The 26,232-nt window shown below is 53.6% G+C and overlaps 1 protein-coding gene across 7 annotated transcripts; it reads right to left on the bottom strand.

The window, feature by feature from the left end:
- Positions 1-1,604: 1,604 nt before the first annotated feature.
- On the bottom strand, positions 1,605-16,703 carry MIER2 (MIER family member 2). 7 transcript variants are annotated; one of them, XM_051810895.1, is made up of 13 exons: positions 12,761-16,273; positions 12,462-12,549; positions 11,776-11,924; positions 10,912-11,037; positions 10,134-10,257; positions 9,355-9,464; positions 8,646-8,715; positions 7,975-8,126; positions 7,382-7,463; positions 7,186-7,280; positions 6,258-6,385; positions 5,136-5,272; positions 1,607-4,360 (listed from the first exon to the last, which is right to left on the bottom strand). In XM_051810895.1, the coding sequence occupies exons 1-13, from the start codon at positions 12,803-12,805 to the stop codon at positions 3,885-3,887; spliced, it is 1,782 nt and encodes a 593-aa protein (XP_051666855.1). In that variant the 5' UTR covers positions 12,806-16,273; the 3' UTR covers positions 1,607-3,884. The 7 variants fall into 7 exon arrangements, with proteins under 7 accessions (XP_051666856.1, XP_051666858.1, XP_051666857.1 ...); XM_051810896.1 differs by lacking the exon at positions 12,761-16,273 and having other exon boundaries at positions 1,605-4,360; positions 6,282-6,385; positions 7,975-8,141; positions 12,453-12,549; XM_051810898.1 differs by lacking the exons at positions 12,462-12,549; positions 12,761-16,273 and adding an exon at positions 16,684-16,703 and having other exon boundaries at positions 1,606-4,360; positions 7,975-8,141.
- Positions 16,704-26,232: the final 9,529 nt, after the last annotated feature.

Raw genomic sequence — 26,232 nt, forward strand, 5'->3', positions numbered from 1 at the left:
GGCCCGAAGCCTGGTTAGGAATGGAAGGAAATGTAAATAATACAGAAACCACCCAAATGATAGCTGCGGGGCTGGATGATTGAAGTGCAGTGTGAGTGGCCTGTGGAGAATGTCAAGGCTGTTTGTGGGAAGCCGTCAGAGCTGGAAACACTCTGGGGCTGCCCTGGGGAGAGAGGCAGACTCACAGGCCAGCTTTCCTCTGCTCCAACCCACCCTGATGTGCCCCAGTGCAGCTCCCTCCTGCCTGTCAGTGCATGGGGGCCCTGGCACAGCACTGGGGCAGGACTTGCCACAGACATGCTGCCTGCAGACCTCAACCCAGCAGGTGAGAGCCTCGAGGCAGGAGAGCTGGGGAGATGCTGCAGGAGTGAGGAAGGCTGGAGCCCATGGGACGCCCAGGTTGCGTCATGGAGGGGATGTGGGCATTGATACAGTCTGTCTCACCACTGATAAATCCCCTCTTCTCATGGCAGCCGTCAGCAGTCCTGCTGAGCCACCCTCGTGGCTGCCGTGGGAACACAGATGTGGCAGTGTGGGGCTCCGAGGGCAGGGCAAGGACCCCCGCTGCAGGCACACGACCCCGCGCTGGGGCGGGCAGGGGGAGCGCAACACGGCAGCGGTGCGGGCACTGCGGGACTTTGCCCCACGCGGGCCCGTGGCTGCCGGACGGTGCTGGGGCGACAGGAGCCTCCCGGGAACGGCCCAGCCCCGCGCTCGGGGGTGTCATAGGGGCGGAAAGCGGCGACCCCGGGGGTGGGGGGTCCCGGGCGCGGGTACCGGGGGTGGGGGGGCCCGGGCGCGGGGCTCTGGCTCCCTCTGCCGTCCGAGCGCTGCGGCTGCAGAGCCCGCCCGGGACCCTCCCCCGGAGCCTGGGGGGGCTGCAGAGCCCGGGATCTCCGGCCCTGCGGCTCTCACACCCTCGGGTCACACAGGGCCGAAAACAGCATTTCATTTCGAAGGATGCGACGAGGTGACCACGGCCACACATGAGGGCTTCAAGCACACCCATCCTTCCTGCTGCACCTCGGGGCCTCAAAGGAAGCAGGAAACCCGCTCCCGTCCCCTGTGCCCACCCTCGTACCTACCTCTGCAGGGGAGAGCCAGGGAGCTGCATGGCCAGAGCCCCCCAGGGCCCCAGGACAGAAGGCCAGAGCCAGGCACAAGCAGGAGAAGAGAATTTAAAGAGTTTTTGATGGGACAGAGGGGCTTTGTGGTGGGGAAACACAATGCAGTTGCAGCAGGAACCCCCAGGATGCTTTTCCTGGCTGAAGTGGTGAGACATGGATGGACCCCTGCCTCCCACCACCACGGGCCTGCCACAGGCTGATGGGTTCAGAGAACTTGGGGCACCTGTAAGAGCAACAAACAGCACCCTCTACCCACAGCGCCAGGGGGCAAAACTCAGCCAGGGATGCTGGGCGTCCTCCCAGGCTGGGATGGCATCCCTGGCACAGGGTGTCCCACCCTGCCTGCAGGGCAGGACAGGATCAGACAGCGGAGGCAGAGACCCCTTTTCTTGCTTCTGCCATCACGACACGTGGGACTGTTGCATCTTGGTCTACAAAAAGAAGGCAGGCTTCTTACTCACTTTCAAATTAGGTTTTTAATTAAATAAATAACAGCGAGGGGTCTTCAAGGCAGTGTCACTTCACAGTGTAGGGCTGGGGGGCAAGGGAGAAGAGTCCAGCATTGGGCGGCTCAAAGTGAATGTGCTTTGTAAGAAGGAAAAAGAAAACCCCAACAAAAACCAAAACCAAACCTCCCCCCTCAGTGACTCCCCCTTCCCTGTCCCAGCCTTTTCCACCCCTGTGCCTCAAAGTTATGTGGATAAAGCCCACACTCATGTTGAAAGACCCCATGCAAATTTGTAAACAACACTGAAAGACATGAAGAGATTTCTGCCTTCCCCAGCTCCTGTCTCCTTTCATTAGGGCTTGAAACAAACCAAAGAAAAAATGGTTTCAGAAAAACTAAGAATGTTCTCAACTGATGGAGGAGATGCCAAGGCCTGGCCCTCCCTGGGAGGGCTACCCATACTCTCACCCTGCCTCTTCTTCTCCCTTCAGCCAAGGAGATTCCTCTTGTCCCCAGGAAAGGGGAATCACAGCCTGGGCAGTTCCACTATGGAGCAGGCACTGGAAGCAGCTGGAGGGGAGGCCTCTGCCAACCTCATTTGGCTGACAAAATGGTGCCAGGTGAAGGCAGCTGCTTGTGCCTGAGGCTCAGCACCTCCCAGCAGTGCTGGGGACTGAAGCAAATGCACACAGAACAGATTTGGGGCTTAGGAGATGAGACAAGGTCTAATCCTGCCGTCCCATGAGGCTGCTTCATCCTGCCTCTGTGCCCCAGCTGCGGGGCTGAGCACGACTTCCCAGGGTCAGGTAAAAGGAGGATGCAGGCTTGTGGGTTTAGGTACCTGCCAAATCCACTGGCAGCAGAGCCAAGTGCACAGTCACAGCCCCAAGGCCTCTACCAAAGCAAGCAAAAACCCTCAACCCAAGCCCCCTCCCAACTGCAGAACACAGCTGGAGGAAGGGACCATCTGCACGAGGGCCTTGCTCAGCAGGTGAGGGGAGAGCATTCTCTGCATGGAAAAAGGGGAATGAGAACACGTTGGATTTAAGCCAGTGGCAAACACCAGACCTGGAACACATGTGGGAAGCAAAGCAGCTCTGGACCCCGGCACACCCATGGACAGGCCCCCGTGGCTCTGCATGGCAGGCAGTACCTCATCACCACACAGGGCTACATGTCACCTCCCCGAGCATGGCAGTAAAGACACACTTTCCTCTCAGAAAACAGTCTGCTTTGTGAGGGAGGGGCAGGGATGCCCAGGGTTGGTGTGCTCCCCTGCCTGAGACTGAGCTAGCACCAGTGTCCCAGGCTTCACACTCTGGGAGCTAAGTAACCTCATCCCTCTGCTGACAAATTGTTGGAACAAACTGGGAAGTTACAGAAGTTTTCATTTGCATTTTATCCTCTTGCACTGTGAGTAGGTGAGGATCAGGTCATTCCCTGCCAGCAGCAGAAGTGGCAGCACCACAGTGCTCCGGGCCAGCATCACTCTGTGGCTCTAGAAACTCTTATTTCTGCCCATACCAATTCTCCCTGGGCCAGCACTGCGTAGGAAGGTGAGAAGGACTCAAGTGCACACAATGCTGCTGCACCACACAGCATCCCCTTCCAAGACCTGATGCCTCAGCCCAAGGGTTGGACCAGGCCATGACCCACCTGCAGCTGGTGGAGAGTGGGCACCAGGAACACAGAGCTGCCTGAGGCTGGAAGCAGCAGTGTTTCTGCCTGTCATGATCCATAGCTGTTGGGAGAAGACTGCAGTAAGTGACTCCTACTGCAACACACTGCCTGTGGGAGAAGGGCCAAGACACTCCTCAGCTTCCCTTGGCATTGCCATGCCCGTCTCTGCAGTGAACTGCCCTGCGGCCTGGGCAGGCTGTGCTTCCTGCAGACCTCCCAAGCTCTCCGACCCCTGAACTGCATCCTCAACATGACAGAGACACAGCCCTGTTCTCAAAGCATTTCTGCCCTCAGACTGTCCCACTGGGGCCAAGGGACACTTCCCCTGTCCTGAGGCAGGGACTCTCTGAGCAGCCTGGCGTCACCTGGGGTGATACGTGGTCAACAGAAGAGGGGGTGATGGACCTCCCCCCCCAGGAAAGCCAGCCATCACTCTGCGTGATTGCGTCAGGATACACTGGAGCAGAAAGGTGTTTGGTTTCACTGTAGCCTTGGATCGAGGAGGATGGAAAGACGGATTCTGACCAACAGCTCCAAACTGTCCCTACAGGACAGTGGAAGTTCCAGGATTTCACTCAGTCAGGTCAAAGTCCTTGCTGGGTCTGTGACAAATTTGTGACTGGAGACTCTCACTGTGACAGAGGCTCTGACTGAGCCACAGGTGCCGGGCAAGCCTGATGAGCAGTCAGGAAACTATTTACATCTCCGATGCCAATGAGACCAAAATCTGTGACCGATAAGGACACTTGCGCAGGGGCCACCACTGCCTCTGGGTCTCTGTCCAAATCCACAGGGCCAGCAATTAAAGGCAACCCCTCATTAATGTCTGCAGGGAGAGTGAAGTCCATAGTTATCGTCTCACCAGAGCTCTGCAAAGTCTCCTGCTTCTCTGACAGTCCTGGTCCTGCCGGCGGCAAAGCAAAGAGCTCTGGCTCGGAGTGGGGGACAGTGTGTCGTTGGCAGGACGCTGAGACAGCGCCTGAGGACGTCTCCTCCGTGGGGTCAAAGGAGCAATTCGTCTCTGAGGGGGTGCTGCACTCGTAGCCCTGCCCCGACTCGCTGATGCTGCCCAGGCTGCAGGCTGTGCTCTCCACGCTCAGGGGCTCTGCACGCACAGAGGAGGAAAGAGGACACAGCAAGGGAAAGAAAGCTACAGTGAGTCCGTAATGCACAAACACCCGGGTCAACCCCAGCTAATCACAACAGTATTTGTTTGATGAAACAAATGTTTCTTTATTATAGCAATCAAGATCCCTGCCAGCATGTACCAAAGAAAGGCAAGATGCCGACAGCAGATGGGAGGCCATCAGTGTTTCTATGGAAATTAAAGGAAACCTCACAGACACATTCCAAGATAAGCCAAATCCTAAATCCTATCCCCTCATGCCAACAACTCCTGGGAGCTGCCTACACAAAGCCTTCATCTGCAGTAGGACAGTGAGGGAATGAACCCATGTTGGGTTCCCTGCGAGTCTTCTCACAGCCAGCTCTGTCTGAAAGCAGCCTGCACCCACAGCCTGACTTCTGGGGCCTTAGCCCAGTCTCTGGAGGAGCTGCTTGTGTCAGTGCACTGGAAGCACCTTGCTCAGGTACTCAAAGTTTTGCTTTGGGAATGACCTAGGCCACCCCTCTGAGCCCAACACAGGAACAACTGTTTTATAGTAACCCCTGGTCAATGTAGAGACAGACAAGACTCTTCTGCTCACACCAAAACCTGCACAGGCTGGTATTTAACAGGGGGCAAGGTGAGCATACCAGCAAGGTGCAGGGAGAAGAGCAACAGCAGGATAATGGCAGCAGGAGAAAGGCAAAGGAGGGGCTGTGCCACTGAGTGTGGGAGGCAAGTGATTCCCATGGCAGACAGAACAAAAAGAAGTTACCTGTGCTCTCTATTGCTATCTGATCTTGACCAAAGTGAGCATTCAGGCAGCCAGTTGCAGAGGGAATTGGTGGGGAGCTCCGGGAACGACTGGTGTTTTCTACTTCAACCCCATCCAGGTCATTGTCAGTGAAATCTCTGTGGGGAAAGAGAGAGAGCCTTGCCACCACCTTCTAAGCAGAGAAGTGCAGGCAGGAAAAAGGGTGACTGGGATTAAAACCTATCAACAAATAAAGCAACGGGACTGTAGAGACATCACTAGAATGAATGTCCATCCCTTCTTGGTCTGCAGAGCCCAGTTTAGACTCTGCCCTGAGGAGCTGATGGCAGCATGGCCAAGACCAGCCCATGACAAATCAGAACAGGCTCTCTAGTTTCCTGGAGAGCTCTGTCCCCAGTTTTTCCAAAGGGAAATAAATGGTCAAATGTCCAGGAACACCCAGTTTCATGGAATGACTGCAGTGGGTCCATAGTGTGTCAGCAAAGAGCAAGTGATGAGAACATATTTTCCTACCGTGGAAGAATTTAAGGTTTCAGGTATTTTCCTCTCTTGCATCAGAATTTTAAAAAAATCTAAGCCTTCATCTAATGTTTTTAATTGATTCAGCTTCAATATTTCATTTTGACCTTTTAAGACATTTCACTTTCAACCTTTTTGAAAAGATGTATTTTGAAAAGTATCTTCTGTAATTAGCATACATTTCAAAGGGAAGAATTTGCCTCAAAGGGCGACAGCAGGGAAATTAATTCAGATTCCAAACCATCAGAAATAGTGGGTTTGAATTTAAAAAGCTCCCTTCCCAAAACCTCATCAAACTGAGTTCTTTCCTTGAAATCAGCTATGAATCCCTGACCCCAGCCTTAACTTTTGCGGGATGCATTTGTCTGAAACAAAACTATTTTTGACACAAGAAAGTACACATCCAAGCAATGAGTTCTTTATCTTCCCTCCCCACACCAACAGTGTTTGTGTTCTGAGAACATCCCGTGCATCCCTCCATCCTCCCACCCAAGAAACCTTCTAGAGAAGAAGGTGCAGTCTATTGAGCGGAGGTGCTTTGCAGCAGGAATCTTCACTGGGAGGTTAATATTACTAATTTTAGTGTGAGAATATTCCACGCACGTGGCTCCAGGGTGGAGGACGTACTTCTTCCTTCCTAAACGAGTCTGCTGAGTGAAGTAGTCATAGCGCTCTGATTTTTTCCACATATAATAATACTCCACACACTCGCCCACTGACCGGGTGCGGACCTGAGGAGAAACATCCCAGTCAGAACACCACGCATCGAGGTGTATCTCATGGAGCAGGAGCTATTTTCCCATTTAACCAGCACAGAAAATTAGGTGCATTACAGAAATTTATATTGCTATGGACACATCTATGCTGCAGAACAGAAGCACGTACTGAGATTTCCGAGGTGGCGATCGGCCAGAGAAAGAACTCCCCACAGTGCACAGCTGTTCTCACAGACCCGTGTGGACCAGACATGTACACTCGTGCAGGACTTCCCTGCACTTCCAGCAGCAGCACACTTAGCAGAGAGAGAGAGCAAACCTGCATCCATTTTCACTGGCCAGCATCAACATGCCCACAATTAACCAGTGGTAGAACTGGACTCTCTGGTTCTGCCAACTCCCAGCACAGCAGCATGTCCCGTGGCCCAGCTCTCCCTACAACAGCATCTGCCATTCTAGAGGACCCCAGGGGACTTTACAAAACATCCACATGCTCAACTCACTCATTCACAGAAGTACTGCAAGGGCTGAGAGTTTGGAAAGAACTTTTGAGACTCCAGAAAGGGCTAATCAGTAATTAACTGACATCACTCATGCAGGTCAGTGGTGTTTGTGACTTCTCCCACCTGGAAAATAAGGCAGAGCAGGGCAGTGAACAGCCCATCACCTGCTGGCATGAGTCAACACAAAGCCTGGGACCGGAACTCGGCAATCCTGAACTCCCTGCATCAGCCGAGGCCCAAAGCACACCTCTGGTGCCAAAGCACCTGCCTCCTTCCCCTGCTCTCAGCAGAAGCTGGGGGGAGCAGCCTTACCTTGTTTGCTTGGATAAGGTGAAAGTTTTTCCCGTGGACCCTAAAGCCATGTTCGAAATTTCTACATTCTTCCTCACTCCAGGCACAAAGCTCATCTACAGCAGAAAGAAAGAGGAATTGGAGATGTACAGAATCTAGAAAGAGTTGCATGTGCATTGATGTTTGGGGTAGAACCCAAGTAAGGGGGGGTTCTCACCTCTGATAACCTTCACGTTGAACCGTAACCTCCGTAGTGCCTCTTCTGCATTGAAGTTGCATTTCACCAGCTCATACAAAGCCTAGGAAACAGAAGGAAATCACTCACAGCATGTACCTGAGCAACACACCACAAACCAGCCTGCTCAAGACTCACGTTTGTCTCATAAAACTTATATTTCCCAGGAGCCACCTTGCTGCTAACCCCTGCTTGACCATCAGCAGAGATTATTCCACTTTTTAAGGCACTGGATTACAAAACCTGGGACTGGAGAGATGTAGTTCCACCAGCAGCTCTGCAGATTACAGGTGTGCCTTTGTGTTCCTGAAGACTCACTTCCAGAATCTAACCAGGCTAACTTAGAGGAAACCCAGCTGCTCTGATACGGTTGATCTGCTGGCTTTTCTAGTCTTCCCATTGGGAGGGTGACTGACCTCCTCACACCGCAGCTGGGCAGTACACCCTCACTTATCTGTGAGGCTGGAGCAGGGGATCACTGGAATTAGACCTCATTCTGACCTCCGTAGGGAATGTGGCACTGTCAGGCAAGCACCACTTGGGTCTGCATGGGCTGCAGGAGCCACTGAGCTCACCTGTTCGTTGTCCTTCACCACCTCTCCCTCTGGCAGGCTGCTGCCGGACAGCTCGTCCCACTGCCGCTTCACAGCGCGGTACAGGAACTCTTCCACCTCTCTCTCAGGGAGGATGTTTGGGTCCCAAAGCAGCTGATCTTCATTCTCATAGGCTAACAGAAAAAGCACTGAAATAAGATAATCAAACAGAGAATTCTGCTGCTTTTGAGAAATGGTCTGCATGGACATGCATGGGGGAGACAGGAAAGGGAGGAAACCTTTGCTTGGTACTCCAACCCAGCACTAGAGATGACAACCATCTCTCAAGGTACTGCATTTTCCCCCTGATTTTGGGGGCAGATAAGCTCTTTATACCCCTTTTAGGGCCCTCAGAACAGGCTCAGCTCACTTCCATTGCTTCAGAAGAGTTGGCTGACAAAGTTTTTGTTACCGTGTTCTCAAAGATTGTTGCTGTGATTAATTAATCCTGGCAACTAAATTTGAGTACCTCCTGAAGGACTTCCGTACCTGTGTTCCCAGCTCTATTCAATCAGGCTCATTTAAGCCAGCTCAGATGTAGCTGTAAATTTGGGTGTCAGCACTGAGAGGCACCAAGCCTGGAGATACAGGACTGATGATCCAGGGCCAGCAGCCCTACACACAAACAAGGCACAAAGAGCAGGCTGTCTTACCTTTTTGCCTGTGCCTGTTTAAGCGGAGGATGGGAACAGTGGCCTGGTACTGAGGTCCAACCATGATCTCCTGAAATACCATCACAGAGAGGCGGGTAAACTGAAATGGAAAATGCTCCGTGCAGACTGTACTTCATGATTTAGGGACTACACCACCATGAGGCCGATGTATTTACTGGTAGCCCCTGCCGTCACTATTATTTCTAGTGAACCCTGGCTATTTTATAGAGTAACTAAGAAGGTTTACTACCAACCAGATCATACCATGGTGACCCTTGGCATTTACATAGTTTTAATGTTAAAGATCTATGGCAAGCAGCTAAGGCTGGAGATAAAGCTTTTTAACACAAAAGCTCTCCTGCAACCTTCACAGCCAGGATGAATTTGGGAGCCTGCTCCTCTCTTTAGTGAGATGGTTCCCTCTCAGTAAATCCTGCTGGGAATATTGCATAGTATTTCACCTTTATAGGGCTACAGGCTGCAGATTTATTTTACTAAGACACAACAGATTTCCCATATCTGAAGCAGAAGATAATTTCAAGATTGTATTAAAAACCCCTCTTGTGACCCACATCTGCCACTGCCATCCACAAAATGCAAGGCACAGAGCAACAGACTGGGGAAATATTACAGTGCTTTGGTGCCACGCTTTCTTCAAACTCAGGAGCACTGCATGAGCTCCCCTTCCCAATGTGCTCGGGTCATTTACCTTCTTACACTCGTTGGATGGGATGGAATCCACCTCTGAATCCTCAGCCATGGAGGAAGCACATGGAGATGAACAGGGCTCTTTGTCTTCATCAGCAAGGAAGTTGTTTGCTTTGTGGGAGAGGAAAAGATCTGTAGTTATGATTTTTTTTTCTGTTGCTCTATGTTCCCTCTCCTTCCATTCATTTTCTGTTCTAACGTTCCTTTCAGCATGATCAGCAGTGACAACTTACCTGTATTTTAATTTTCTCACTTTTTAAATAAAAGAATTTGTACACTTGTCACTTGGGTGGTGATGGCCAACCTGGGGAACCCAAACTCTTTCATTTTGCAGGATAGCAGAAGGAATAAGATCACTTCCTGCTGAGTCCCTGTCACCTGCTTTGGCTTCCCACATATTTCAACATTTAGGAACTGCCATAATGTATCACTCCACTAGTGCTACTGAATTTATTTACTTGTAGCGGTGTCAGAGGAGGTACTGATCTTTCACGCTGTAATTACAGCAGGTAGCAAAACAATTCCCACTTTCTCAGTGTTCTGAGGTACAGCTGAAGACAATTCTCCCCTCGTGCCACTGCTCGTCTGCACTCCATGCTGCCCTAACCAACGCCCAGCAACGCCACTGCCATGCAGATTTATGGACAGCCCCCAGAAGGGAAGTGGAAAATCTGCTGTCAGGAAACTGACAAAATAAAGAAAACCATTCTTGCCCTCCCCTGCATTTCCCGACCATCACATGTAAGTGAGCAGCAACTACTTAGGAACTATGACACATACAGCCAGGCTGGTTTGGGAATAAGTCCGACGCATCGTGGGACGTGACGGATGGAGTCAGATCGTCAGCTGAAGACTGTGTCTCCTCCTCTTCTTCCCCTGAAAGCAAATCCTTCGCTATTTGTTCCTTTTAACAACAACAAGAAAGTGAAAAATATTTTTAAATTAAGAAAAATATATGAGGGGGAACGAGGCCTAGAGTAAAGTATTTCTAGCCAAGAGTGGCCACATCCAGAGATCTCCTCACCCTCCCACAGCCTGTCCAAAGACAGATTCTCTCTCACATTCTCTCTCACATTCCCCACCACACCCAGATTATTTTCCTTAGAAACACTTTTGCAAGGGTCATGAGTGGCTACCTATGGAAGCCAGAGAGGATGAGCAAGTGGCCCTTTCTGTAGAGCTCCACTCATAGCAAATATCTCAAAGATCCTGAGAGAAATAAAAAAGAATTTCTACAGAGTTTAGCCAGAACAGGAGGAGCCATGGCTTCACCTGGGAAAATAGAAACCTTCCCTGGCTCTCCACAGATCCACAATTATGTGCAAAGACTTGCGACCCAAGTTCCATAAAGTGTTTTTACCGAATTCTTTTTAAAACAGATATTCTTTCTCCCGTCTCTAAATGCTTTACTTTCATGTTTCTGCACCTCTGGGACACTAGACCTAGGCAGGCCCTTCCCCTGGCATTGGTCAAACTCCTCTGAAAAGAGCTCCTCAGGCCCTTTGAGCTCCAGCACAACAAACCTGCAACAAACACCAAGGCAAACAGCAGCTCTCACCTTATCCAGAGTCATATCAGGGAGATTTGGAGTGATGTCATTGCTCTCACTGTCCTGCTCGGAGATAGGATCAGATGCCTCATAGCCATACAGTGCAAGCAGCTCCTCAAATGGCATTTCACTGCTCTGAGCAAGAGGAGGACAAAGCTGCATCAGGAATAGAACAATCACAAGAGCAGACCACCAGCTGTACGAACACGGACACACAGAGGGAATCAGGGCAGCCTTGGGTAACACTGCACAACGACCGAGGCAGGGTCTGTCAGGACCCACCAAAACCTGTTCCTCTAAAGGTAAGGGAAAGCCAGGAACTTTCACCCCAAAGCAATACAGTCTAGGGCATTTTTAAAATACATTTCTCTTTTATATTAGATTTCAAGCTGGTGAAAAGGTGCCAAACTGCACATCTGTATTTAACCAGAGGAAGGGAAGGAGCAAATCCTTGTATTAGTCTTGTGTCTGGCCTGAAGAGACACTCCCTGTCACCAAGAACATGGTTTGTGTTCCACCAAGGTCTCTGTGGGACCACCCACAGCAGCACCATGTCAGCTTATCTCTGTAGCTCCTCCACTATGAAACACTGACCATAGCCCCAACAGTTGATGGCTCTTCACCAAGGTGAGCCAGGACAACCTGCCAGAGTGGCTACTTGGCAGAGGAAGGCTCCAAAATTCACTGCTGTCGTGTGCCCTCAAAACCATTCCTTCCTATCCAAATGCAAACCTGACTCGTTGTTGGGTGACCTGAGCCCAGCGTGCTGCCAGCTGAGCGACTCAGGGCTTCTCACCAAGGTTTTTGGTACCAGTACTGTAAAAGGAAACTAGCAAATCCTGAGGGTAATTTCCCTTCCCCTGCTGCCTTTACCTGAGAGGCACTGAAACTCTTCTCCAGCTCTTCTAAAGATTTCTGCTTCTCCTGAGTATCATCTTCCTCCCTTTCTTCCCGTACACCGTAGTTCTGTGAAAGGATCTCTGCCAGGTTCAGTCGATGATCAGCTGAGCCCATTGACACAACTGCAGGAATAAGAATTTGGATACTAGCACCCCACAGACCAAATCTTGAGATGCAACAAAGCCAGGGATGATCCCTTCTTATGTGTGTGCAGACATGATAAACCAGAGGAAGAGACTAGTCAGAACGGAGTGAGGGGGACGGGGAACACAACTGGCAGCAGTCACTCCGTCAGCACAAAGCCTGGTTCTCTGCACATCCGAGTCCCACAACTGACTGGAAGCTGAATCTGAAGGTTTCTGAGTATTTGTGTCTCTCCTGACTGGATTCATTGGTGTCACAACACGTGAGCACATACTGCAGCTTTCCTTCATCCGGGGCATTTTTAGGGCAATTACCCCTTATTCAAGAATGGGCAAATGGACATCTGTAGGAGCTTTGGCATCTTTAAGCCTTTCCTTCTCTGTCAAATGGTATGAAAATCAACCAACAGGCTCAGGAGGTGCTGGAAGGAGAAGGAAATAGACAGGCTGATCACAGGGACCTTGTTTCCTCTGGAAACTAGACCAACAAACAGAGGCATCTTTGACCTGAGGTACCTGCTGCACTCTGAAGGGCGGGCTCTCCAGGACATAGGCTGCGGGCTGGGTATGGGACCACCCTCGGGCTCTGCCGGCCAACTGAGGCCTTCAGGAAAAGAGAGGAACATGGCTGAGACAGCTCTTCTTAAAAATGCAACACCCTCCATCCACTCAACCCCACCAACAAATGCAATTAAGTTCAAAGCAAAAGTTACCCAACCCCCCACAGGACAGCGCTAAGAACTGTGCTGCACAAAGAGAGCTCGTGAGGTGTATTGAACAGTTCTTTCCAGCCTGCTCTCCACCGGCCTCCTCACCTTCCCCTTAGTCTCTGACTCCATGAGGATGTGCTTCCGTTTCATCCATTTTACCTTCAGCACTCCACTCACTACTTATCCTCTCCCCAGTTTAAGACCTGACCTTCGTGAGTTACATCTTCCCTTAAAAGAAGGACCTGGACTCTCAGCTGTTATTCTAAACACACACATCATGTCTGAGCACAGCATTTTTAGGGACTGATCCTTTGGAGAGACAGTCCGAAGCAGCCGGCCACAACATGCTGGCTTCTCCCTAACGCCTCACCGCACCCCGGCGTTCAGGGGTGTGAGCAAAGAAACAGAGCTGAGCAGGCACTGAAGGAGTCTGGTACAGGCAAGGAGGGAGAGGCTGAGCCAGGCAGACACCGCCAACAGGCACCTGCAGTGTGGCATTCAGTGCTCAGTTACAAGTTCAGGCAGCAGCATGGGCTGAGGCCTGGAAAACAACCCAGAACATCTGCTGCTCCTTGGGCTGCTGTGCATGGAAGTGCTGTTCATCAAGTTCAGCCGAGGTAGGGAGCAAGCAGGTAAATAACCAAAGCTTTTGCATGACTGAGAGCACCCAACTGTGGAAGAAAATCCCAGTGTCAGTCCCCCAGTCACCAATGACATCTCTGTAACATCCTTAGCCATTAACAATCTCAGCTGTGCACCATCACTCCTCACTCACTCAGTGGGAGCCAGGACACCTACAATGCTTCCATACAAGGCTCTTACAGCTTACTTAACAAGAAAACAAAGTACAGCTTCACATTAGAATTTATCCTCTAGAGCAGTAAAGCAAAGTATATATCAGAAAAGCCACAACAGACTGTGGGTTCCAAGTTAGTGCCTTCAGCTATCAACATACAGACTGCAAATTCCGTAACAATGAAGAAGATGCCTCCAGCCCATATGGTGCATACGCTGCACTGCGACTCACCGTCCCCAAGTGCCTGATTACTACCAGCAGATAACCCCCACGGAGACCACTCTGGCTCCAGAGAGAGCCCAGCAACTGTGCCCATGAACAGGAGGAAGAGTTAGGGGATGATGAAAGGAGAAGGGCACAGAAAGGATTCAGACAGCCTCCATTCTGAGGACGGTTATACTGGGAAATGTCTCCATAACTCGGAAAAGCGTCCGTGTGCCTTTGCTGGGCTTTGCTGCAACGTGACCAACTATCCCTGTTGGATAAATCCTTCCAAGCAAGCAACTGTGGTTTCATGGAAAGGGTGTGGTCTACCCTTACTCCTTCTGGTCTTGGGCGATCTGCAGAACTCCCTTTGCTCAGACAATGATCTATCGATCGATGGCACCTCCTTGCCCGGGGATCACTAAGTCACTGCATGCAAAGGCCTCTGAAAACAAGGACTGAAACTGTTGGCATGGATGGGCTGGCTTGAAAAGGTGTCAAGAATACTTCAGGAATGATGAGATCTCCTATTAATGACCACGTGCTGAAATAAAGAGAAACAGCCACTATGACAGTGTGACAATTCTGCAAGTGATCCCGAGTTTATTTCTCTGAAGCACTAATGGAGCACTAGAACAAACGGGAATGCCATGAGCTGGAGCCACCACAGAATAACCAGCACTGCTGTGCTGGGGCTGAGAAAACAAGAAACAAGTGACAGACAAAGCAAATGCCCAAATTTAAATACATGTGAAACTGAACAACCCCTCAGATTACTTACAAATCCAGAAGACCACGGAAACAAGAGTCAGAGTCAAAGGAATAGGACAGAAAGGTAGGTCTGGCTCAAAAACGTAATGATGACAGAAAGAATATTCCTGATTGCACTGGCTGCCAATGCCATACAATGTGGAGTTACTTTGTCTGAAGGTAAGTGCAGTCTGACACTTCAAGTGCAAGTATCACACAGGAGGCGGAAATGCAACAGCATGGCATGAACCAGAAACACATTGAGAGTGATTCTGGGCCAGGCATCACTGCTCTTACTGCTGGTGATCGATTCAATCACCGTGAAAGGTCGCAGCAAGGAACTCCAGTTATTCTGACACTGCACTGTGATGCTGGAAACTGGCTCCTATGCCCATGGGGCATTTACTCTTGAGGGGAAAAAAGAGAAATTAAATTCCTACCATCCCCAGCACCGCTTTCCTCCTGCTAGTTTATGGTGCTCAGGCATAAGAGTAACTTTCCTCTCAGAAGTTACATAGAGCTTGATCAATTACTCACTCTCATATTTGTATTTCTGGATGACTCCAGCACTCCCTCCCTACCTGTGGACTCAAGGTTTTGAGCACATGGAACAAAGCTCAGCCCTGGTTTAGGGAACACGGACAGAGGCAGAGCCTGAGCTTTCTGCACTGACAAAGCCATTTTCCAGTGCAAGGCCAATTGTGTTTCCCCAGAGAAAACCCTCCAGGCTGAAACCACTCCTGAAAAAAAATGAGGAAAAAGAGGTTTCTCTTTCCATTGTTACTCCTTAATAACTAATGTGGTTTCCTGAGCCCGTCTAACATGTATTTCAAACTCAGTGAGAAGCATTCCTCGTTCCTTTGCCTTGTCCACACTCCTTGACATGGGGCCATTTTCTACAAACTCGAGTTGTAGCCAGAGAGAAGCAGCACAGATGGAACCAGATTCGTCCTGCAAGTTATGCATCTGAAAGAGCAAAGAATGAACAGATGACACGACACATAGGCCACCTCCCGCACTGCTCAGGAAGATCAGGGCCCCAGTCAGTGGCCCCAATCAGGGCCCTGCACAGTGTCACAGCAGAGATGCTCCACAGCCAAACTTCACCAGTGACAGCTCCTGGATGTCCCCAGGACAGACCTGTGTGAGCCACAGAGGTGGAAGGTGCCGGGGCAGCACTTCGGCCCAACAACGTGCCCAAGTAACACTGGCACAAACAAATGCAGCAGCCTTAGTGCTCCACCAAAGGCCAAACTGCGGTGGATGAGCTGACAGACCAGACACCACCTTCCTCATTCATAACACTGAAATATCCTGGAAATGAAGCCCTGCCCTCGGAGAGATTCAAAATCCTGCCACAGAGCAGCCAGCTACCTCAATGCCTTCCCAGTACCCTTATTCCATGTCATGGTCACCATGAGGGCATCACGGTGGAAATGAAGTGTGGAAGTGTCACAACAACTACTACAACAGGTCAAGGATATTTGAGGAACACGACAAGGCTCTATGAAGAATGGCATCACCAGCTCTAAGTGTGGCAGAACAACATCAGAAACGTTTTGGCACAAGGCACCAAGACAAACACGACGTGGCAACAGGGGAGGCAGTGGGGGGTCCCTGCCTGGCCCCCTCATCGAGGTGGTGAGAACCATCCTGGCCACCCAGACCAACCGTTCCCACCACCTTTCCCAGCGCTCTGCCCCTACAACGGCCCCGACCTCCGTGCTCTCCCACTGCCCGGGCTCCCTCGCTTCCAGGCTCCGCGAGCCCTTCCGAACAGCTTCGCACTCCTGATCCCGGCTCCAGCCACCCCACACCACCGCTGTCGGGCCCTGCTGGACCACAGCCTCGGGGCTCCCGCTCCGCCCCGCCGCCTTCTCCGCCCCGCGGTCCCGCAGCCCCCGGCCCGGAGACCCCTCCAGCGCCTCTCCCCGGCCCCTCTCCCGCGGGTCAGGCCGCGGGGCTCCCGCCCCGCCGCCGCTCGCCCCGACTCTCCCGCCGAGTCCTGCCCAGCAGCCCCTTCCCCTGCCCGCCCCCGCCGGCGCCCCCCGCTCGGCCCCAGCGCCCCTCCGCCCCAGCCCGCCCCCGCATCTCGGCCCGCTGCCGCCCGGGGCCTCGGCGTCCCGAGGGACCCCGCCCCGCCCCATCACCCCGCGCCGCGGCCGTAGGACCCCGGCCCCGGGCGGGCGCGGCTCGGGGGCCCGGGGGTCGCGGTGTCCCCGCCCGGCCGGGGGCGGCTCCGGGCCCGGCGCGACCCCGGCGGCGGCTCCGCGCTCACCTCCGCCATGGCCGAGCGCGAGCGGCAGGGGGCGCGGGCCCCGGATGCGGCGGCGGCCGCTCATTGGCTGCGGCGCCTCGGGGGTGGGGCCGGGCCCGGGGACGTCCGAGGGTGCGGGTTTGGGGTCCCGGGTTCGGGTCCCGGCGGGGCCGGGCCGGGCGGGGTCTGGGGCAGGGCCGGGGTTCGGGGCCGGGGCCGGGGCCGGGGCCGGGCGGCGGTCCAGGGAAGGTGCACAGCTCCGCTGGGGCCAGGCCTCAGGAACACACCGGGGGCCACACACGTCAGAGGAAAAACAGTGCTTACAACCTCAACCTGTGCCTCCTTCATGGATCACAAAACTTGAATCTCCAGGAAACACCTTCAGTGATACTCGTGGGGCACTTCGTTAATAAACAGTCACTGCATCTCATTTAGCAGTTACACAAGAGGGAGATCAGGGTGGGAGCCCAGGGGTGGTCCATGCCTCACAAGGACTGGGATGTAAACGCTGTCTCACGGTTCCTTGCTGTGGCTGTGCTTGGAGGACCCCAGAGATGCACTTCTGGAAGCTGCTCGATGGGTCTTTCCAGTTCTGTCTAAGTGATGATGACCACACGCTTCCAGAGAGCAATCCTCTCCAGCATGCTTTGTCCTTTAGTGTCCCCCATCTCCAGGGCTTCCTGTGGCAAATGGCCCTGCCAGGGAGCCCCAGCCCCTCAGGGACCCCCCAGGCCCCTCAGGGACCCCTGGGCAGCAGGGCAGAGCTTCCCTCACGGTGTTTGGTGATGAGCTGCCAGTGCCGCTGGCAGGATGCTCAGGGACATTTACCACAAGATCTCACCATTTGATCAGGTCCTGTAGATTGTCCTCCCGCTCACGCCAATGCCTGTGCCTGGATCTGCAGCTGTGGAGCTGTGCTTGTGGAAGCCTCGTGCTCAGTTGCTGGGAGCAGCCTCCTCACCCTGGCAGTTGGCTCCGTGCTGGGTTTCAATCATACTTTTGAGCTCAGGAAGCAAAGTGTTATCAAGTGCTTCTGAAGTGGTGGTGGCCCTCGAGCTGAGAACCAGAGCACTTCACCAGGCCTTTGTTCCATTGCTCAGAGCTGTCTGGCTCTTCTCAAAGGACTAGCAGCTTGCAGATGCTATTTGTTCAATTAAAAGAGTAACCTCGTCTCTGGCTTCAGAGAAATGTATGCAAAAACTGCTTTCTGCCTTGCTCCCAGCAGTGCATCCAGGTGTTCTGTCACCACAAAAAGCAGAAAGGTCAGGGTTTTGAGTCAAGGCCTGGGGTTTGAGTCAAGGCTGGGGTTTGGTTTAAGGCCTGGTGTTTGGGGTTAAGGTCTGGGGAGAGCTTCCCTTGTTACTGAGGGTCTGCCCTGGAGCAGTGCCCCTGCCAGCTTCTGCTGCTCCATTTAGTGCTTGCAGTGACAACTGCCCGGCTGAGTCTCTTTAAGCAGCTGCACTTCCCTGAGGGAGCAGTGAAACACTTGTCAGGAGACACCTCCATTGCTGAGTACATAAATTTCTGTCCCCAGAGTGACCAGCACACATCCTGCAGCCCTGCCAGGCTCTGCAGGCAGCACATCACCCGTCCCTGGAGCCGGTCAGTGTGTGAGCAAAGGCAGCCCTGCATCAGTGCCCTAAGCCAGAGACATTCAGTACTCTGAGATTTTCAAAGGCAATAAAAAAAGCCTGACAGGCATTGGAATATCAGGTGGTTCACGCTCTCCAGGTGTTTGTGAGTGATTAGTCATGACACTCCTGACAGCAGCAGTTGTACAGTTGCTGCTCCGTGGACAAAGACAACAAATCACAGAAGGTTGAAGTGGCTTTGGCTTAATCTGGGGCTGATTTGCCTGTAAAACTGGACTGGCCCTATGTCCTGCCCTCCTTTCTCTCCTCCACCTATGCCCTGCCTATTAAGCAATGCTGCTTCTTGGAAAAGCTTTGCAGCCCTGAGACGAATGGTAAACTCTTTTTCACTTGATGCAGGTCAGCCATGGGGTGTTTAGCTACAAGAGATTGTAGATATAAACAAGTTTACGTGGGTTCAAAAAGGAATGTTGATAGGAAAAAAATTGCATCAGTATTGGTAAAGGACTGACCCACGTGTGGGAAGGGGGAGGTTTGTGTGGGGCTGTGTCATGCCACAGGTGCAGGGTGGGCTCAGTGCTGAGGAGGGCACAGAGCTGCTTGGACAAGCTCTGACTATAAAGAAACTCCGAGTTTCTGGTTGGTTGAGGCTGTTGACAGACATAACAGCTTCAGTGCTTAACAAAGCAGCTGTGAATTAGGCTTCAGAGAAGCACCAGTTTTCACCAATGCTAGATGGAGCTCTGGTACTCACAAACACCACACTCCCGCAGGCTTTCAGACAAGTGTCTATACTTCCAAAGGTGTTTGTGTCTCAGGATCCACCGTGGCTGTCAGCTGTCCAACACAGCTTACAGGGGCCTTTTCCAGGTTCACTGAGGCAGTAAGGCCAGGTGACAGGATGGGTGGGTCAAGGTGAGTGTCATGGCTACAGAGTTCCATTCTTGTCCTGTTCTCCTCCCTCTCTTCTTCCACTTCAAGTCATCACAACCTACAAATGTGATTTATTTCCAGTCAAAATACTTACCATATCATGGTCTCTGCAGGGCTCACAAAAATGGGTGCAGTATCTACAGATGTAAATTCAGTGCATCCATGGGCTTGCACACTAGGGATGAGCTGGGAGGGTCAGATAATGCCCAAGCTGCCACCCCGTGTGCTGGAACACCAGCTGGCACTGCAGGGGCAGGCAGGAAGATGTGGTTTGACAGCAGTTCGAAGAGAGACGCCCAGGGTTTGCAGTTTCTCAGCCTTTGCGCTGGCACAGCTGCCACATAAACCACCCATGGGATGGTGAATCCTTTCAAGATGTCGACGTTCTGAAAAGGCCAGCGCTGAGAGCACAGGGATGTCTTCCCTCGCACGCCCTGATGAGCGGTAACAGCCAGAGGTCCAGCCGAGGGGACGGCAACGCCACACAAAGCCTCTGCTGCCGAGGGACACACTGCCTGCCCACTGGCATATCGTGCAGTGCCCCCCTCACCTGCTGCTTCCCCACAACCGCTCAGCTCCCGTGGGATTGATCCTGCAGCCTGTGAAGCTCCTGCTTTTGAAACATGCACTGAAGGCAAATATTCCTTGCTGGTGTCAGTAATCAATAGCAGGTGTTTGACGAAGGATGCGTGGAGGCCAACCATGCCTGACTTGGGCACCTGTGCCCCTGTGCCATGGTGCAGGGTGTTCCCAGGAACCCCTCATTGACCCAGTTGGGAGGGCTCATCCCCAGCCAGCCTTGAGCCTGTCTCCACCAGCCCTTGGCCGGACACACGTATGTGTGTACCCGTGCACATGTTCCTGAGTATCCCCACACACTCACCCCTTCAAACACCCCCTCCCCCTGGGCCTGGGGGGCTGCTTGTGTGTCATCCCAAGCTGGTGACACCAGGAGGGAGCTAAACGAGGGAGCACTGATGAGGAACTCATTAATTCTGGTGCCTGTCAGCCTCACAGGATGATAAAACACTGCATCCTTCTGGAGCAGCGGGATGCAGCGGCAGGACTGGGAAGGAGCAGTCTGGCCATCCCGCACCCCTCCCACTGCTGGCCTCCCATCCTGCACCCCTGTGTCCTGACATACAGCTTGCATCCAGCCCCCATCTTCCCCTGGCAGATGACCCAGGAGGGGTGGGAAGGTTGCAGGGTGGATGAAGGCTGCTGAACATGTGGGTTATCAGCTGGGTTTGTGCAGGCAGTGTATCCACCACAGCTGCAACCTTGCAGCAGCAGCTCTCTGGGGTTTGAAGTGGCACACAGAGCAGGGATGCTGCCCTCCTTTCCAGCCCCACACACCCAGAGGTGCCTCAGCACAGCTGGAGTATGACTGTGTGCCCGCATGCGAGTGTGTGCCAGTGCATGGGGTGGCACGTTCACAGGGCACCAGCACGTGTTGCTCCAACTGCCTGGACACCAGCAGAGGCTCTGGTGGTGCCTGGCAGCGTTCCTAATGAATTCAGTGATGCCCTTCACATCAAACAGCCACAGGAGAAGGCATTTTTCAGCCCCATCTTTATTCAACGGCGCCAAATACGCCACTCCCATGCCTCACACTTGCAAACATCTTGTTCACAGCTGCAGCTTCAAAAGGACCAAGGGAGAAGGAGTGGGAGGCTGTGAGGGAGGCAGGGAGCGTGTTGGGGCTGCCTGTGGTCACCATCCCCCGTCAGGGAGGAGCTAAGACCCCTGGAGACCATCGCAGCTCTGCTCCTCTGGGGTGCCCACAGCCAGCCACCCGGACCAGCCTGTCCCCAGCCACCCTGCAGAGCCATGTGAGATGCCTTGGGCAGGGGCTGAGGCTGGAGGTCAAGCAGAGGGGCAGGAGGTGGATGGAGGGCAAGGGAGTTCTGTCCTACTCAGAGCTGCCTCTGCCCCCTCCTCTTCCTCCCTGCTCCACTTTCAGCCCATGCCATCCATCTTGCAAGGCTGAAACCCAATTACTGTCCCAGGGAGGGGGTGGTGCAGCGGCAGAGATGATGTCCATTAGCCCCAGGGATGGAGATGGAGCGATAGGAGCTCTAATGGCCTCTCCAGGAGCCCTGATGGCAGCCTGGCTGCCCCAGCTGCACGGGTTGACCCCAGAGCAGTTTAGTCCTGGTTTGCAGCCCTCGGCAGGGATTGAGGTGCAGATTTGGAGCCATGGGCGTGCACATGTTTGTCTGTGTATGCTTGCACGACTTAAAGCCACTCCAACATCCACAGGAGCTGCCCCAGTCATCTTGACTGTAAAGCAGCCCAGAGCTGTTTCCTTCTCACCTTCACTTGTCCCACTGGAAGGAGGATATTTGGCGGTGGAGCCTGCTGAGCTCTGAAGTTTAATTAACCCTGTCTCCCCCCTGCACAGCCTTCCCTTCCTCTGCTCAAATGCCACAAATGATCCGATGCAATTACCAATCTGCAGAAGGAAAAAAAAGATTCCACATTTAATTGCAGAATGTAAAGATATTACAGGGTCATTAAAACACCATGAATATGGAAATGAAATCCACAGGCATCCATGCAGATAATGGCAGAGAAAAGGGAGCCACAGGTGAAGCTGAAAGGTGGAAAGGTCACTTCCATCTGGATACATCATTAACCCCCTGCTCCAGACAATCTTCAAGGAACAGTGAGGGGGATCTCTGGTGTTCTGGCCTCACCCCACGAGACCAGCAGCAGGAGGAGGGTGGTGCTGTCCGGGCAGAGGCCGAGCAGCGAGGGCTGACCCTTGCTTCGGGCTCTGGGGATCGACCTCTGCAAAGATGCCTCGAGTCTCTGCCAAGCCTGGTCTGTGGCTTGGGCATCCACGGGACCCAACAGCACAGGGAGGGATGCCAGGATGGTTTAGCTCTTCGTGGCTTCTTCCCACCCCAGGGCGGCTGTGGGGCCACGATCAGCCCCCTGTGTGCCTGGGGCTCGTTACAGGGCGGATCCCAACACCTCGTCTCTCCTCCACTCGGCTCCCTCCCACTGGGCACTCTGACGGCTTGACACTGACGGGAGCTGCTAAGCGGAAAAAATTAATAGGGGCCTCACTAATTGGAGCTGAGACACCAGGAAAGGGAGACAGAGCTGCATGGGGCACTCCTGCCTGGAGGGCAGGGTGGCTCTGACAGCCCGAGGCTGCAGCTGGGGGAGAGGGTGCAGTGGTGGGTGGTGTAGGAGTCAGTGGCCAGGGTGGTAGGAGCCATGGCCATCTGGACTTGTGGGCTGTTGGTTATGCCCAGGGTGCTGCCGTGCTGCTGTGCCTCTGTCCTTGCAGCCTTTAGGACATCTCCAAGGAGCTGCAGCCCCTGGCATTTTGGCCCTGTCAGCTGCTGCTTCCTGATGGGAGGGCACGGCGAGGAGGACATGGTGCTGCTGGGACACCTCCTGACCCTCGGGACCCCCAGCATAGCACTGCAGCACTCTCCTTGCTGGGCTGCCAGAGCTCCCCTGCTCTCCCAGCAGCAGCTTTTGCTTCCAGGGAGAATGTGAGGAGAAGAAAAGCAGATTAGAGTTATCGCTGCATCTCCACTCTGAGCTGAGAGCTAAATGTCAGATCGCATCTGACACAGCTCTGAAGGGGAGATGAGGAGTCCTGGCAACCCCCTCGCTGCGGGGGGCACCTATGGGGGTGCAGGCAGTGGGGCTGGAGGCTGGGCACCAGCCTTCCCCCAGAAGCAGGTTGGGGAGATGGCTGGCTTGGGGTCCAGCTGCCTCATCTAGCTGGCAGAATCCCAATCACAGCCCTAGAAACTTTCGTCCTCTGGTTCCCATGGAAACAAGGAATTTTCTTCTCTCCAAAGTTGAGCCATGTGCCTGCACTCTCTGCCCAAGCCAAGCCCCTACACCAGAGCCCCAGGGGAGGACGGTTTGGTGGGAGCTGCTGGTCCAGCTGGCGCGGTGCCTTTGGCTGTGTCTGCGGAGCAAGAGCCCGGCTGTGGAATGGGGGAGAGCACAGACCCCCTGCACGTGGCAGTGCCAGACTAGGTTGGCCTGATGGGTGGAGAGGGGCCAAGGAGGGGGATCATCACCTGCTCAGCACACCCTGTCATCCTCCACGCCTCGACGAGGGAAAATGAGCAGGCTCCAGGGAAAATAACCCAGCAGAGTGACCAGAGGGACCTCACTCCAGCCCCAGCTGTTGTGCAGTGTGAGCCCCTGTGACTGCTGGCCACACAGCAGGAGCCAGCTCCACTTTTGGCTCCAGCTGGGAATGACACTTGGGGGAGTGATTTGAGACCGTTCATCAGCAATCAGAAGGTTTCAGTGCTCTGTTCACCTCTGGCAGGAAGATGACGGCCCGACACCCGCTCTGATGAAAGGAAAAGCTTTCTCTGTCCACCAGCCCTCAGAAGTGCCCCAGAAGCAGCTATCAGGGCTGTGTCCCTTGTGCAGGTGTGGGGCCACTTGCCCTGCAGGCAGTGGTCTCTGTCAGCAGAACCTCCAGTGGGCTACCAGGAATGGGCACTGAGCACCAGCCCTGCGGCCACTGAAATCCTGGGGGCTGAGCTCCAGGAGCTTTTCCATGGGGTAAATGTGGAGGAGTCAGGTTTAGACAACAATGACTAAAACTAAGCTTCAGCAAAAATTAACTCCAAAGAGGGGAATGTTCCAGGCGCTGCCATTCGCTGTTAGTAAAAATAAACCTGCAGGTTAAACACAGCCTTCTGCTCCTTGGTGCTCATGTGCTAGATCTGAGAGCTTCCTCCTGCTGAAATGTTTTAAAAGTATAAAATCACCGATGTCCAGTTCTGCCCTGCCCTGTTCTGCATCACCCTTGGGGCTGGGGTGGGGTCCCCAGGGCCCCTCGGTACTCAGGGCTGCATCAGGGCCAGCGTCACCTCATTGGTGCTCAGCCTGGGGTCCGGTGAGCACTCGTTTCACATCCGGGAGCTGCAGGGAGCTGGAAGCATCAAGTGCTGTTTGAGGCTCACTGGAGACCTGGTAGGGGCTGTTGCTGTACCACCAGCACTGGTGTGACTCTCAGCCACACAGCTTTTCTCCCAGGGCCAGCTCCTTCCCTCTGCCCGCCACTTGCGCCGGGGTTTTAATTAGTGCTCCTCTGTATATTCAACAAGCAGGAGCCCGGAATGGAAATGTACAGGTGTCCCCTTGATCCAGTTTCCATGGTTGCCACATCGAGGTGGGGGCTACAGTATTTTTTTATATTTAATAATTTTATTACAGTAGCTTCAATCCATTGGCAAAGAAGAGAAGGGGGAGAGCATGGGGGAATAAAAAACGCTGGATGAAAAGGCCATGTTCCTGTGGCTGGGCTTATTTGCTGTAATTCTTTTTCTCTTATTAGCAAGTGCTGTTTTCCAAGATGCTCAAAGTCCAAGAGCTCGCTAACGAGATCCCAGCTCTCGCTGACGTGGGGGGAACAGCCCAGGCAGCCACACTGGAGCCGCACAAATGCCCGTGGGGCCACGCCAGAGGTTGAGGGAGAGGAGCAGGATGTCACCATTGAATTATTTAGCTGTGACTCTGTCTGTGCAAGATCCTCTCTGTTTACCCGGGGAGGGGTTTAGGGGGGGTACAGCTTTTTTGCAATGGGCAATAAAAATAACGCAGAAACGGCACGGGCCCAGGAAAAATCTTCTCTCCTTGTGCTGCACTGTGCCGCTCGGCTTGCCAAGTGCGTGGAAGAAATCCCCTCTCCTCGTCGCGCTGGCAACGTCCCGCACTGTGGCAGGCAAACACACACGCCGAGCCACGGACCTATTAGTCACCAGTAAATGTTCTTTTCTCTCCTGTTTTGTTTCCCTTAAGCTTGATGTTTTCCTCTCCTGCTGCCCCAGCCTCATCAGGCTGCAATTAAAGCCAGGAATCAAAGCTGCATGGTGCAATTAAAACGCAGGACGTGGGATGCCCCGAGGAAACAGGCAGCCGGCGCTGGGCTCTGCTCATGCGCCCGCATGGCCTTGTCCTCTGCCCTGAAGAGCAGTGACAGTGCAAGGAAGCAGGACAGGCACAGGCTGAGCCCGGCCGAGCTCTGCCATAAAGGTCTTCCCGTTGTTCATGGCATCACCAGATCCGGCACCTGGAGGATGGGCTGAGATGCATCCACTCTTGAAAGAAGATGAATTTTCCAGGCTGTGAGGATCATTAAACATACAAAGGAGCTCTGAGAGGTGGAAGAGACCAGCTCTGCTCACAGCGCTGCTACACTGAGATTAAATCTCCCTCCTGCCTTGGGAGGGCTGTGCCTGTCCCTGCACAGGACCCTCCAGCCCCCACAGTCAGGGGGACATGCTAACACCTGCTCACTGCACCCTTTCCCACAGTTTTCCTTTGGGACAGTTCTGAGGACGTGACTCTGACCCCTAGAACCCGGAGCCACCATGCTCGGTCATGTCCCTGTGCCAGAGAAGAACTTGGGACACAGTTTGGCCATTGGTGTTCTGCTCCTGGCCAGACAAGTGTGGTGCTGGGGGCCACATCCAGCTCTGGTGCAGGCAGACACCAGCCAAGGGGGCACGGGCTCGGGGCACGGCCTGGGCAGGCGCATTGTTGGTGCCCAGTGAGGTGTGACAGCACAGTGCCCAGGCACAGCATGGCAGAGCTGGGTGCTGCCGTGGGAGGATCACACCACCGGTGGGCTGAACACCTTGGCAGACGGGATCCGCCAGCCCCACCAGCACCCAAGCTACTGGCACAGCAGCTGCAGCCAGCCATGCTCCAGACCAGCATGGGAGCTGGGGCCCATGTGGGAAGTAGTGGGGGGTGAGAGTTGCCCAAAGAACAGGGCCGAGCCCACCAGAGGACAGGGACCCACTGTGCTCATCTGCCTCCGGGTGCCAGAAACTGCCCCCCCCAGCCCATCTTCCCACTGCTGGGACTCGGCCGGACAGCCACCCCACGCAGAGGCAGCCCCAGCCTTGGAAATAGATAGTAACAAGTGAGTGCAGGCAGCAGAAGTAGCAAAGCATATGGTAGGTGTTGGAGTTTATTCCTGTCGGTGAGTGTCAGCAGCGACAGACGGCTGGGGGTGGTGAAGTGAGAGATTTTGGTAGGCACC

The sequence above is a fragment of the Manacus candei genome, unplaced genomic scaffold, assembly GCF_025592945.1.
Source record: "Manacus candei isolate 608988 ecotype Guabito, Panama unplaced genomic scaffold, ASM2559294v1 h1tg000080l, whole genome shotgun sequence".
NCBI lineage: Eukaryota > Metazoa > Chordata > Aves > Passeriformes > Pipridae > Manacus > Manacus candei.